The sequence below is a fragment of the Mixophyes fleayi genome, chromosome 1 (assembly GCF_038048845.1).
Source record: "Mixophyes fleayi isolate aMixFle1 chromosome 1, aMixFle1.hap1, whole genome shotgun sequence".
Taxonomy (NCBI): Eukaryota; Metazoa; Chordata; class Amphibia; order Anura; family Limnodynastidae; genus Mixophyes; species Mixophyes fleayi.
Genome location: NC_134402.1, coordinates 490,698 through 505,278, shown reverse-complemented (window position 1 = coordinate 505,278; position 14,581 = coordinate 490,698). Strand labels below are relative to the sequence as shown.

At 45.8% G+C, this 14,581-nt stretch overlaps 1 protein-coding gene across 1 annotated transcript; it reads right to left on the bottom strand.

The window, feature by feature from the left end:
* Positions 1-1,282: 1,282 nt before the first annotated feature.
* On the bottom strand, positions 1,283-14,397 carry MRPS26 (mitochondrial ribosomal protein S26). Its single transcript, XM_075178234.1, has 5 exons — positions 14,244-14,397; positions 11,510-11,768; positions 8,641-8,787; positions 4,280-4,403; positions 1,283-2,536 (listed from the first exon to the last, which is right to left on the bottom strand). Exons 2-5 carry the CDS (start codon positions 11,713-11,715, stop codon positions 2,402-2,404), a joined length of 612 nt encoding a protein of 203 aa, XP_075034335.1. The 5' UTR covers positions 11,716-11,768; positions 14,244-14,397; the 3' UTR covers positions 1,283-2,401.
* Positions 14,398-14,581: the final 184 nt, after the last annotated feature.

Sequence of the window (14,581 nt, the reverse complement as noted above, 5' to 3'; positions counted from 1 at the left end):
GACAAGTAACACAGTAGGAACAGGCAGTAACGGCAGGCTACAACTGGCACATAGACAAGTAACACCAGTAGTAACAGGCAGTAACGGCAGGCTACAAATGGTAAAACACAAATAAACTGCGGAGGGTGCAGAGTAAGCCCATCCTGCCACATCCACTCTTTCCCAAGTTTATATTCATCCCCTTTAGCCCAGCACGGAACAAAATAGATAATTGTTTAAAAAGAAAATAAACACAGCAGGCGTCTTCACCTGGAAGGATTTGAGATTCAGAACGGCTGTTGCGACAATGGGTAGTTAATGATCTGCAGTCTCGGCACATAACCAAGTTAGGATAAGAGAGGGCACTGAAGTAGCATAAACGTCGAGGTTGTTTATATTGAAGAAAAATATTGAGCTTAGCAAAAGCAAACTTAACATTAAGGGGTTAGTAATTATCAGCCAATCATTCTTGTGTTTGTTGCTCTTTTTCTTCCTGGAAGGTCCAGCTGGTGGAAAGCAGTCCAATCAGTGGCCATAATGACAGATCCGAGTGCTGTATTGGGCACTCTCCCCTAACAGGGATGGGAAATTAGATACACTACTCCTTGGGGGAGTTATGGAACCTCAGCTACAATGGAGTAGAGTTGGGCTCCACCGACTAGAACTGACCCAATATTTAGTTCTAAGTTTACGCTTTATGGTTATGGCTGAACGCTGATTTGCTTATATTTTGCTACCATTTCAATTGAATTTAATCTTTAAAAAAAAATTGTGACCCTTCATTCGTCAAACAAGTGTTTTGTCTTTATTTTATAGTGGTAACTCTTGGTAAGTGAAAGAATGTTATCAAGCCCTAGGCGGACTATAGATATGACAGAACTATCACTACATGTAGTGTTGCTGGATGTAAGATGTCCACAGATCCGATGCCGAGTGAAGATTGAGCTGTAATGTTACGTATCCGGTGATATGGGCAATGCTCATGTATTATAGCACTGACATGAAACTGTGGTGATAGATCAGATCCATCCCATGTGTTATAAAAGCTGCACTAAGAACTATAGACAAACCTGCAACAATGGTCTTCAGAATAGCGGATCTACAAGGTCACGTTACAACGGGATCACTGAGTGAGCTCTAACATATAAGTAACAATTCTGCATTCTATGAAATATTCCAAACCGTAGACACAAATGATATAGATGTGCTGTTCTGGATACCTTACTAGCACATCTTGGGGAGTATGAGCCTCTCCTCTCCCTCCTAACTGGGCCAGAGCCCTGGTATATCATCACAGAGAGGATTGAAGAAATGTTTATATTTTATAACTTGTGCCGATAAGTACAATATAAAAGGTACAGAAGTGACGGTAACCCCCACACAACCCGTGTCTCAGGTTAGAGCAATAGAGATAGTATATATACACAGTACAGATACTCCAATAGTAGAAGGACATAGTCTTAATATCTTCAATGTAAAACACATTTGTATCATATTTATGGATAAACAATGGTCTCATACGTGAAAGGAATCCATTGTCCTAAAATGGAGAATTATATGCCCCTGCTGGGAAGATTATTAAAATGAGATCTCCTTTTAACACAATTAGGGGGGAAATCAATTCCTGCGAGTCGCTGACCATCACCACAATGTCAGACTGCGCTCGGGTACTGCGGTACCCAAACATCACGGAACTCCCCGCGCACCTTTATCTGTGACGTTACATTCCCGCTGAGTACCTTTGTGGCACATCACGATAAACTGAATTCCCCGTTAAGAAACATGATCTTCTGTCATCTCTTCACTTTATAAATATGCATACTCCTCACGCTGTATGCCTACACTCACCAGGGTGTGCATGGTGTAGACATAGAGCTTGCCCTTTACTAGGGTGTAGAGATGGTGTGTACCCTATACCTGTACTAGGGTGTATGAGAGGTTACAGACACAGAACTCGCCCTAGACCTTTACTAGGGTGTATGAGAGTATACAGATGGTGTGTACCCTATTCCTGTACTAGGGTGTATGAGAGGTTACAGACACAGAACTCGCCCTAGCCCTTTACTAGGGTGTATGAGAGTGTAGAGATGGTGTGTACCCTATTCCTGTACTAGGGTGTGCGAGAGGTTACAGACACAGAACTCGCCCTAGACCTTAACTAGGGTGTATGAGAGTGTAGAGATGGGGTGTACCCTATTCCTGTACTAGGGTGTGCGAGAGGTTACAGACACAGAACTCGCCCAAACCGTTTCTAGGGCGTATGAGAGTGTAGAGATGGTGTGTACCCTATTCCTGTACTAGGGTGTGCGAGAGGTTACAGACACAGAACTCGCCCTAGACCGTTTCTAGGGCGTATGAGAGTATAGACAGACATGACTGCAGTGGCCCTACACGTATGTAACTGCACATGTTACAGTAGGACTTAGGATCGGCCCACGCTCTGACGCAGAATTCTCCCCTCTCGGTCCAGGCAGAAGTTGTAGGATTTAGGGTTATCTAGAGCAGCCTCAATTCTTTCAGACAGGTTTTCAGGGGTGATGAAGGTTTTGGAGAGTTCCTGTAGGTATTATACAACATCAGAAGTAAGAATTCAGCAATATAGTATGTAAAGCAATACGAGACGTTTGTTACAATTCAAATCAGGCAGAAAACTACAAAGAGGCACTGACAGACTGACCAACATGCAGAGGTTTTATAAAGAGATGCAGAAAATCTGTTATCAATCTATCTTAATAGTACAAGAAAAAAAAATGTATTCAAATAGTAAACGGAGAATAAAACACTACATAGTGTAATTACTAATAATCAGTCTGGTCCTGAAGGAATATAACACACACACACAGCTTCCACAGATCTGTAGGACTTTCCCTACAAATCTAAAGTTTTTTCCTCAAGTACACAATAATTTGTGACACAAGTATGTGTTCCTACTTGGTAGAAGCACATGTGGACACTGCAATTTTAACACATTCTACCATCAGGTTTAATAGGGACCATTTCTGAGCAGCAATTCTAAATAATTCAGCAAGTTCTTGATGGGACTGAGGGTTGGGGTTTGATTGGGACACTTCTGCCTCACAGCACTGGGGTCATGAGTTCAATTCCCGACCATGGCCTTATCTGTGTGGAGTTTGTATGTTCTCCCCGTGCTTGCGTGGGTTTCCTCCAGGTGCTCTGGTTTTCTACCACACTCCAAAAACATACTAGTACGTTGGCTGTCATCACAAATTGACCCGTGTTTGGGAATTTAGACTGTAAGCTCCAAAGGGGCAAGAACTGATGTGAATGAGTTCTCTGTACAGCGCTGCGGAATCAGTGGCGCTATATAAATAAATGGTGATGATGATTTCATTTGCCTTCTCTTTTTCCTCCCATAAAGTGAATGGACAGTTCCTCCTACTCTCCCAAGGGGTGTTAGTCATTATGCCGATGCTGATAATTCCGGCAATCAGTATAGCGACAAAATAAAGCAGATTCCAATAATCACGATATAGAGGAAATGCAGACTACTATAAATAAGACAGACCGCATGTGTGACACGCCTGCTCCGTGGCTGCTATACACTACAAACGCAGCAAACGCCGGCACTTACAATGCAGAAAGTGACATTTCCGGTTTTAAAGCAGCAACGCCAGGACCCGCCCACTGGATAAAATAATCTAAGGGTTAGTTAGGGTTACGCATTGCAGCTTTAAAACAGCAAATCTCACTGTCTCAATTGTAAGTGACGTCAATTCCAAGTCCCAGAATTTGCTGCTCTCAGAATGTATAGCAGGCGCCGTACATGTTGCCTGTCTTATCTATAGTAGTCTGCATTTGCTCTAGATCGTAGATCTGAATTATCAGCATCGGTATAACGTACCCCACCCCTCCCAAGGGAGACTGTAGCTTCATGTGTCCTTATCGCACAGATCCTCAGCTTGTCAGATTTACAGTTGTGCTTATATGTTCTCCATATGTTTATGATGGACTTGACCATGCTCTGGTACACATTCAAATTCTTTGAAACCTTCGCCCAATTGGTGTTATTCCAATACTTGCGTTGATTATTCAACTTCATGATGAAGCTCTTGTTTGGAAATGCACCAACTATAACACCTCTCAGACAGTTGCATTTATTTTGAAATAAATTTAAACATTTTAATTGAATACATGTGGACCCCAATCAATTGTATCTTAGCAAAAGGGGTGAACTGTAAGTAATCAATTGTTTTTTATTTGTAATTAAAAGCGTGTTTTGTTTTCTTTCATTTGAAATTACAGAATATTAATTATAGGCTTAAATATAGTCTCTAGTTACCTGCAGAATTTCAATCTCCTTTTCTCTCTCCTGCATCTGCTCCAATTCTGTTTCATCAAGAAGTCTGGCAGCTTCTTCCTTCTGCATCTGAAAGGCCTTCTCCTCCAGCCTTAGACGCTCCACCCTACAGTATAGACATACAGTTTAAGAAAGGGTTTCTTAAATGCAGGAATAACTCAGCCAACCTCCTAACTGGTCATGTTTCAAGAGTCCTTTTAATTATCTCTTGGAAGGGGGTCAGTAATTATACCCTCTGTTTCCTCAATGCCACATTATCACCACCAGCCAGAATTGGCACACATGTAAATAATAGACATATGGTACGATCGCCAGGCTCTTTACAGAGTCCAATTCTTGAACATTGTGTACTTGATTCCTCAAGGAATGCAAATTGCGATTTTGAAATCGGATAGAGATTGCACACAGGTATGTCCCTATTCAACTACAATTCAGATCTCGAGAAATGTCTCCATTAGAATACAGGTATAAGTAGGCTCTGGCTATAGGGAATGTGCCGTATGGAGACAGAGAGACCATACTGCAGGATACACACATGGTTATGTGTGATAGAAAGTCCTATCAGAACGCATGGAAAAAAATACAAATTAAATACTGTACATTAACACCTGATAATACTATAGTCATGAATAAAAACAATTTGGAAAACAATATATCTTTTTTTACATGAAATACATCAGGATGCTATTAATGTCTACTGTACATAAAATGCACTTTTACAGATGCTCCCGATTGTAAAGACATGTTCCAGCTACATACGTGTCCGTCATCACTATCAGTCGGCACTTACACCTGACCTGTAGCTGGTGCAAGTAATACGGCTAAATATCACACACCTCAGAGATGCCCAAAGCTTGGATCGGAGGTATGTGTGCGCTCAGCCTTGGCGCACCCTCACTGTACATCGCCTACGTACATACGCCCCTTCACTCCGACGTTCCACCGCTGTCAGAAGTGTCATTTGTGTTCACAGAGGAGATGCACATACAATGGTTCACTGGTGTAAAGTCCGTTTCTTAGCAGAGCTATTTCACACAAAACATGGCACGCAACGGGGCTTATGTTCCTTAATAAATCAGGATTGTATCTGAGACGCCATCTGCTAATTTCTCAGAATACCTAAATCTAACCTAGTAGCTGTCCTCAGATTCCCTGGAACGTGCACAGGGATAAACACCTCTACTTACACTCACCCCCACTGTAATATTACTTTATCATTTTCCAGCCACCATTATGATCAACATACATGTAGAGAGCACTGCAGTACCTGCTTTCACTTGTTCTCCTGTACTCTCCACCCTACAGACTCAGCATATCACCCGATCTACTGGCTCACAGTTTGGGAACAACCCCCCTCAAAATTCACTGTAATACCTACATAGAATTAAATGGATAAAAAGAAATGCTGCCCATTATAACAATAATAATATTATTATTAATAATGAAAAGAGGATGCTCAGTACGAGATGTGTGCATGCATACACCATACCGACACAGGTGTTTGGACACGGCTGTGCTTTATGGGTCATATCACACACACATATAAGGACAGGGAGGATGATGGGATGCTGGCTCTGGTTTTATAAAGGTGAGTGCTCTACTGTCTCCTCTACTTGATGGTGAAGTACCTCCCCCGTTCCTTCTTCCCCACCATACTGTGGCGATGGAGACTATATGGGACATGTGATACATGGAGATGAAGGACAATACAGGAGACGTATTATTACACAATATATTATAGTGAGCCAAGGGTATCTTTGACCAGGAATGTAATATTGGACCAAGATCATTATGAATAGGGAACACATTGGGAATGATCAATGGGATGATTTGCAGTGAATATATTGTTGTGCTATGGTGTGAGGATTTGGGTTCTTTATATAACTCGGACCAACACCAGGTATAAATCCAAAGAAATGTATTTAAAAGTTGAAGGTACTCTTAGAAGTCAGGAACATCAGAACATACCAGCGGTAAGTATAAATACCAAGGGGGAAACAGAGTCCAGCAAATGGCAGATTACAGGCCCCAACGTAGAAGACAACACGCAAATCCTGATGGCAAGTTTACTCTGACCAGAGCATCACCTCTTAGGTCAGACTTTCCAAAAACAAACATCCCTCTGGACTCTCAAGACTCCTTATATCCGCCAATCTGGGCGACCTTGGGAACTGACAGCTCCCCTTTCCTGAGGTATTCTCCAATAGGATAAAACACGTCCCACCTCCCCCAGGAGATATGAGCTAGATAACCCCCCACTGTTAGGGCTCCTGGAAGTCTGCCGAGGGTCATGGTAGGACAACGGCCAGTAATGGGGTTATCACGTGATCATCACCAGTTGTGCAAAATATTAATCCATGAAATGGTTTATTACGGTCTGTGGGAAGAAAACCTCACTGATACTTCCGCTCAATGGAGTCTATATCGCCATGTTGTTGCGGGACTTCCACTTGGCGTAAATTAAACATAACCAGACCTATAACGCATAACATCTCCTACTGGTGCAGTTAGAGTCCACACTAAGTTTATGAGCGGAGTATATTACAGCACAATTGCAATGATCCCGGAGGGAACAACCTCTGTTAATTCCCGGCACCCTGTTTCCCTCACTTACACTAAGCCATTGTTTTGATTAAGTACACGAAGAGATTGAAAATAATACTGAGATAATACTGAGCAACATGGGAATTGCACAGGAATCGTATGGGACACTGGAAGAGATCAGTAATGGAAGTTAATGTAACTACACACAGATATTGTATAATCTATGCAGGACTGTTACATATTCGATGTGTAAAATTATGTAATTGAAGATATGTTTTAACATTATTGTGTAAAAAATTATTTTATACATATATATCTGCATTGTTGTTGGGCTGTATGCTGTTTAAGAACTGGAAGGCTGCGCTAGTGTGGTCTAAATAAAGCAAGGGAAGAGTCGGTTATGATTAAACAATGAGGTATCCTAGGAAGAATACAAAGACAGCGAGGGTATTGTAACATCGTTAAAATTACTGATGCAATGTACACGGACCCAATATGAATGATGTGGAATTAGGATGTAAATTGTTGATCTGGGAAGGTGTGACGAGGGGCTGGTGGCTGAGGGAGGAAGCATGGGGTGGTGATCTGGGAAGGTGTGAGAAGACGAGGGGCTGCTGGCTGGGGGAGGAAGCATGGGGTGGTGATCTGGGAAGGTGTGAGAAGACGAAGGGCTGGTGGCTGAGGGAGGAAGCATGGGGTGGTGATCTTGGAAGGTGTGAGAAGACGAGGGGCTGGTGGCTGAGGAAGGAAGCATGGGGTGGTGATCAAGGAAGGTGTGAGAAGACGAGGGGCTGGTGGCTGAGGGAGGAAGCATGGGGTGGTGATTAAGGAAGGTGTGAGAAGACGAGGGGCTGGTGGCTGAGGGAGGAAGCATGGGGTGGTGATCAAGGAAGGTGTGAGAAGACGAGGGGCTGGTGGCTGAGAGAGGAAGCATGGGGTGGTGATCAAGGAAGGTGTGAGAAGACGAGGGGCTGGTGGCTGAGGGAGGAAGCATGGGGTGGTGATCAAGGAAGGTGTGAGAAGACGAGGGGCAGGTGGAGGAAGCATGGGGTGTTGATCAAGGAAGGTGTGAGAAGATGAGGAGCTGGTGGCTGAGGGAGGAAGCATGGGGTGGTGATCAAGGAAGGTGTCAGAAGACGAGGGGCTGGTGGAGGAAGCATGGGGTGTTGATCAAGGAAGGTGTCAGAAGACGAGGGGCTGGTGGAGAATCATGGACTGTTGATCTCTGGGAAGGTGTGAAAAGATGAGGGGCTGGTGGCTGAGGGAGGTAGCATGGGGTGGTGATCAAGGAAGGTGTGAGAAGACGAGGGGCAGGTGGAGGAAGCATGGGGTGGTGATCAAGGAAGGTGTGAGAAGACGAGGGGCTGGTGGCTGAGGGAGGAAGCATGGGGTGGTGATCAAGGAAGGTGTGAGAAGACGAGGGGCAGGTGGAGGAAGCATGGGGTGTTGATCAAGGAAGGTGTGAGAAGATGAGGAGCTGGTGGCTGAGGGAGGAAGCATGGGGTGGTGATCAAGGAAGGTGTCAGAAGACGAGGGGCTGGTGGAGGAAGCATGGGGTGTTGATCAAGGAAGGTGTCAGAAGACGAGGGGCTGGTGGAGGAATCATGGACTGTTGATCTCTGGGAAGGTGTGAAAAGATGAGGGGCTGGTGGCTGAGGGAGGTAGCATGGGGTGTTGGAGTGTGAGGAGAATTGGTGTGTTATCCTCAGAAAACCCTAGAACATTACGCTGCAGGCTGTAACATTGAGCTCAATTTTCTTGTTTTACGACAGCACATTCTGTTTTGTTACTACACTCACCTCAGACGTAGAGCTCTGTTATTCTCTTCTTGATTCCAAGCCATAAGAGCCAGGTGTTCCTCACGCTCTTGTTGAAAACGTTTCTCTGCAAATGATCCCACCTGTTCCTCATAGCGCGACCGCAACATCTCCTCCTTAAACTCTGCCCTGCATGTACAATTAAGCATAATACCACAATATCAATCCATCTATCACTGTCCCATTCTACGTTCCCAGTCTGGGTGTATCCATCCGTCCCTGTCCCATTCTACGTTCCCAGTCTGGGTGTATCCATCCGTCCCTGTCCCATTCTACGTTCCCAGTCTGGGTGTATCCATCCGTCCCTGTCCCATTCTACGTTCCCAGTCTGGGTGTATCCATCCGTCCCTGTCCCATGCTACGTTCCCAGTCTGTGTGTATCCATCCGTCCCTGTCCCATTCTACGTTCCCAGTCTGGGTGTATCCATCCGTCCCTGTCCCATTCTACGTTCCCAGTCTGGGTGTATCCATCCGTCCCTGTCCCATTCTACGTTCCCAGTCTGGGTGTATCCATCCGTCCCTGTCCCATTCTACGTTCCCAGTCTGGGTGTATCCATCCGTCCCTGTCCCATTCTACGTTCCCAGTCTGGGTGTATCCATCTATCACTGTCCCATGCTACGTTCCCACCCTGGGTGTATCCATCCGTCCCTGTCCCATTCTACGTTCCCAGTCTGGGTGTATCCATCCGTCCCTGTCCCATTCTACGTTCCCAGTCTGGGTGTATCCATCCGTCCCTGTCCCATGCTACGTTCCCAGTCTGGGTGTATCCATCCGTCCCTGTACCATTCTACGTTCCCAGTCTGGGTGTATCCATCCGTCCCTGTCCCATGCTACGTTCCCAGTCTGGGTGTATCCATCCGTCCCTGTCCCATTCTACGTTCCCAGTCTGGGTGTATCCATCCGTCCCTGTCCCATTCTACGTTCCCAGTCTGGGTGTATCCATCCGTCCCTGTCCCATACTACGTTCCCAGTCTGGGTGTATCCATCCGTCCCTGTCCCATGCTACGTTCCCAGTCTGGGTGTATCCATCCGTCCCTGTCCCATTCTACGTTCCCAGTGTGGGTGTATCCATCCGTCCCTGTCCCATGCTACGTTCCCAGTCTGCGTGTATCCATCCGTCCCTGTCCCATTCTACGTTCCCAGTCTGGGTGTATCCATCCGTCCCTGTCCCATTCTACGTTCCCAGTCTGGGTGTATCCATCTATCACTGTCCCATTCTACGTTCCCAGTCTGGGTGTATCCATCTATCACTGTCCCATGCTATGTTCCCAGTCTGGGTGTATCCATCCGTCCCTGTCCCATGCTATGTTCCCAGTCTGGGTGTATCCATCCGTCCCTGTCCCATTCTACGTTCCCAGTCTGGGTGTATCCATCCGTCCCTGTCCCATTCTACGTTCCCAGTCTGGGTGTATCCATCCGTCCCTGTCCCATGCTACGTTCCCAGTCTGGGTGTATCCATCCGTCCCTGTCCCATTCTACGTTCCCAGTCTGGGTGTATCCATCCGTCCCTGTCCCATTCTACGTTCCCAGTCTGGGTGTATCCATCCGTCCCTGTCCCATTCTACGTTCCCAGTCTGCGTGTATCCATCCGTCCCTGTCCCATTCTACGTTCCCAGTCTGGGTGTATCCATCCGTCCCTGTCCCATTCTACGTTCCCAGTCTGGGTGTATCCATCCGTCCCTGTCCCATTCTACGTTCCCAGTCTGCGTGTATCCATCCGTCGCTGTCCCATTCTACGTTCCCAGTCTGGGTGTATCCATCCGTCCCTGTCCCATTCTACGTTCCCAGTCTGGGTGTATCCATCCGTCGCTGTCCCATGCTACGTTCCCAGTCTGGGTGTATCCATCCGTCCCTGTCCCATTCTACGTTCCCAGTCTGGGTGTATCCATCCGTCCCTGTCCCATACTACGTTCCCAGTCTGGGTGTATCCATCCGTCCCTGTCCCATTCTACGTTCCCAGTCTGGGTGTATCCATCCGTCCCTGTCCCATTCTACGTTCCCAGTCTGGGTGTATCCATCCGTCCCTGTCCCATTCTACGTTCCCAGTCTGGGTGTATCCATCCGTCCCTGTCCCATTCTACGTTCCCACCCTGGGTGTATCCATCTGTCACTGTCCCATTCTACGTTCCCACCCTGGGTGTATCATCCGTCCCTGTCCCATTCTACGTTCCCAGTCTGGGTGTATCCATCCGTCCCTGTCCCATTCTACGTTCCCAGTCTGGGTGTATCCATCCGTCCCTGTCCCATTCTACGTTCCCAGTCTGGGTGTATCCATCCGTCCCTGTCCCATTCTACGTTCCCAGTCTGGGTGTATCCATCCGTCCCTGTCCCATTCTACGTTCCCAGTCTGGGTGTATCCATCCGTCCCTGTCCCATTCTACGTTCCCAGTCTGGGTGTATCCATCCGTCCCTGTCCCATTCTACGTTCCCAGTCTGGGTGTATCCATCCGTCCCTGTCCTATTCTACGTTCCCAGTCTGGGTGTATCCATCTATCACTGTCCCATTCTACGTTCCCAGTCTGCGTGTATCCATCCGTCCATGTCCCATTCTACGTTCCCAGTCTGGGTGTATCCATCCGTCGCTGTCCCATTCTACGTTCCCACCCTGGGTGTATCCATCTATCACTGTCCCATTCTACGTTCCCACCCTGGGTGTATCCATCTGTCCCTGTCCCATTCTACGTTCCCAGTCTGGGTGTATCCATCCGTCCATGTCCCATTCTACGTTCCCAGTCTGGGTGTATCCATCCGTCCCTGTCCCATTCTACGTTCCCACCCTGGGTGTATCCATCTATCACTGTCCCATTCTACGTTCCCACCCTGGGTGTATCCTTCAATTTACCACTGTACCTCAAAGCGGTAAGTATGGCAGTATATTCCTGGTACCGCCGCCGTACATTCAGCAGCTCCTCTACACAGACATTAGGGGGATACTTGATACGAGAAACCTTGGACTTTGCAGGTGGATCAGTGCGAGATTTCCTACCCCGGGAAGTTGTTATACATGGGAAGCAGGAGAGACGGAAGAGGAGAGTGGTACGAGGAAGCTGGAGCATACTGATAGTCTCACACTGCAGATTATATAGATGTATGTATACAATGTCTGGCCCTGTGAACATAAAGAAATATTATTATTATTATTGTATTCTTCCTGGTCCCCAATCAGAGAACCGGAGGAAAAAAAAAAAAATTCCTTGCAAAATTGTGTTGTGTAATATGAAAATAAATTAATAATCTCTGTACCATTTAAAGACAGTCTGTCACACATAGATCCGACATGTATAGACCCAGACTGTGGATAATATCACATGTAGATCTGGACACACACACATATACACACTACGTGACCACTCTATTAGGTACACCTTTCTAGTACCGAGTAGGACCCCCCTTTGCCCCCAGAACAGCTGCATTCTTCGTGGTCGGGATACAACAAGGTGCTGGAAACATTCCTTAGATTCTGGTCCATGGTGACCTGAGAGCTTCTGCTTGATGCACATTCATACTGTGAATCTCATGTTCCGCCACATCCCAGAGGTGCTCTATTAGATTGAGATCTGGTGGCTGGAGGCCATTGGAGTACACTGACCTCATGGTCATGTTCCTGGCACCAGCTTGAGGTGACGTGTGATCTGTGACATGGTGAGATATCCTGCTGGAAGTAGTCATTAGAAGATGGGTAGACTGGGGTCATAAAGGGATGCATATGGTCAGCAACAAAACACTGGTAGCCTGGGCATTTAAATGATGTTCAACGTGTATTAAGGGGCCTAATGTGTGTCAAGTAACATTCCCCACATCATTACAGCACCATCAGCTTGCACCATGGATGCATTGCAGGATGGATCCATAGATTCATGTTGTTCATACCATATTCTGACCCTACCATCACCACGTTGCAGCAGAAGTTGAGATTCATCAGACCAGGCGAAGTTTCGCCAATCTTCATCAGTCTGGCTGTGGCGAGATTGTGCCCACTGTAGCCTCAGTTTCCTGTCTTAGCTAAGTGGAAGCCGGAGTGGCCTTCTTCTGTTGTAGCCCATCCACTTCAAGGTTCCATGTGCTGAGTGTTCAGAGATGTATCCAGAGAGGAGTGTGACATACAAACTGAAGGACAACGGTAGCCTGGTAATGGTAGTGCTGTTCTTTACTACTGCCTTCTAGAAGCTTCATCTTGGGAGTCTCCTTTTGGAGTCTCTCCCTCGGTGGGTATCTGGCTTTCGAGTTCGGGTGCACCCATTTCTCAACGCATGGTTGGATGGGGCCCAGTAATAAAAAAAACAAAATTTGAGTTAAGCATGAATATCTCCTGGCCTATGTGGTTCAGGGTTTGAAGATGACAAGGATTTAGCTGTTCTAGGTGGGTGATGCAAAAAACTCCTCTAGGAGGTTGTCTGAGAGGAGAACTTTGCATACTCACTTTGATGTGCCCGTTACTAAAGGATTTCCCATGTGATATGTGCTCGAAGTGTCTGTCTTTGGTGAATTCCACGTAGATTCCTCCGAAGTTTAAAGATCTCACCTGGGTGGCGTTTCATAGAAGGCTCTATGTTAAGGGGAACCAGAAGCATAGGGCTGTCAATGTCATGGGGAGGTGGAGACAAGGGACCACTTCTTGCTTCAGTGACCTTGTAATATAGAGGTTTACAAGGGAGTGTCCCACGCCTTAGGCCTTCCGTGTCTTGCAGGGCTTAGTTACCCCTGAGAGGGTGTATGGAGCGCTCAAAAGGTGTGGGGGATTTAAGCATTCATTTTTTTGGTTAGTGCAATTGTTAGATTTTACACATGGAGTGCATAGAGTTTAGTGTCCATCATGGGCAAAATCCTCCCCTTTAGTGAGTTGGTGGATAGTATTCTGCAGAGAGGGGCCGGATGGATGCTGTGAGCTGGGGTAGATGCTGGCGGAGGGTTAGACCTCCCTGAATGGCAGCCAGGATCTGGAAGTTTCTCGATTCTTATGTTCTTTTATCTACCTACCTGATTTCTGTCAATATTAAATCTTCTGGAAATCCTTCTTTTTATTTATTTTTGGCAAAGCTTACACACATTTAAAGTTTATTTTCATTCCCTGATGGTAAAGTGTGTGTGAGTGGTATTATAGGTTGATGGCAGGGATGTAGTAGTACAGAGTATTGTGTTAGGGGATTTCATGTTTCTTTGGTGTATATAGATATCCTATTTGTGAAGTAATGTAGTTTTTGTGGAGGGATCGTAGGAGAATTGGGGTTATGATAATGTGACATTTCGTTCCTATTGGTCCTTTTTACCTTTTGATTTATATAATGTATTTTATTTTGGACAAAGTGAAATGGAATTCATTTCTGTTACAATTTTTTACTAAAAACCATTAACCCTTGCAAAACTACAGCTACTTATTCAAATTGAGATGTGAGTGTGTGAGATAGAAAGGACATTATATATATATATATATATATATATATATATATATATATAATACACACGGTAAATATAGATTATTCAGACAATATATAAGGAGTATAAGTGTATATGTAAAAGAATAGACCACACACATTATATTATATGTATTTCTATACAATAACTGAACATTACAAATTCCCTTTACCTGCACTGTAACATGTCAGTAGGGAGCCGCCATGCTGGTGACCTTGAAGCGGTGCACGTCGGGAATGTAACCCGCCTGAATATTCAGCCAATCGCTGATCGCCATATTTAAGTATTTAGCAAATAGCAGCAAACACTGGTGTCGCTAGTACTAGAGGCGGCCATGATGTTGGTGGGAATAAGACTAGGAAATCACTGATAATTGGCAGGATAAGACGTAATGGGCGTGGCTTGGGGCATCGCAGAGCGTATAGACCAGTAAGATTGCAGAGCTCTGCGGTGTCCCACCTATAACATGGCCGCCTCCGGTCATAGCGACATAATGTTTATGTCGCTGCA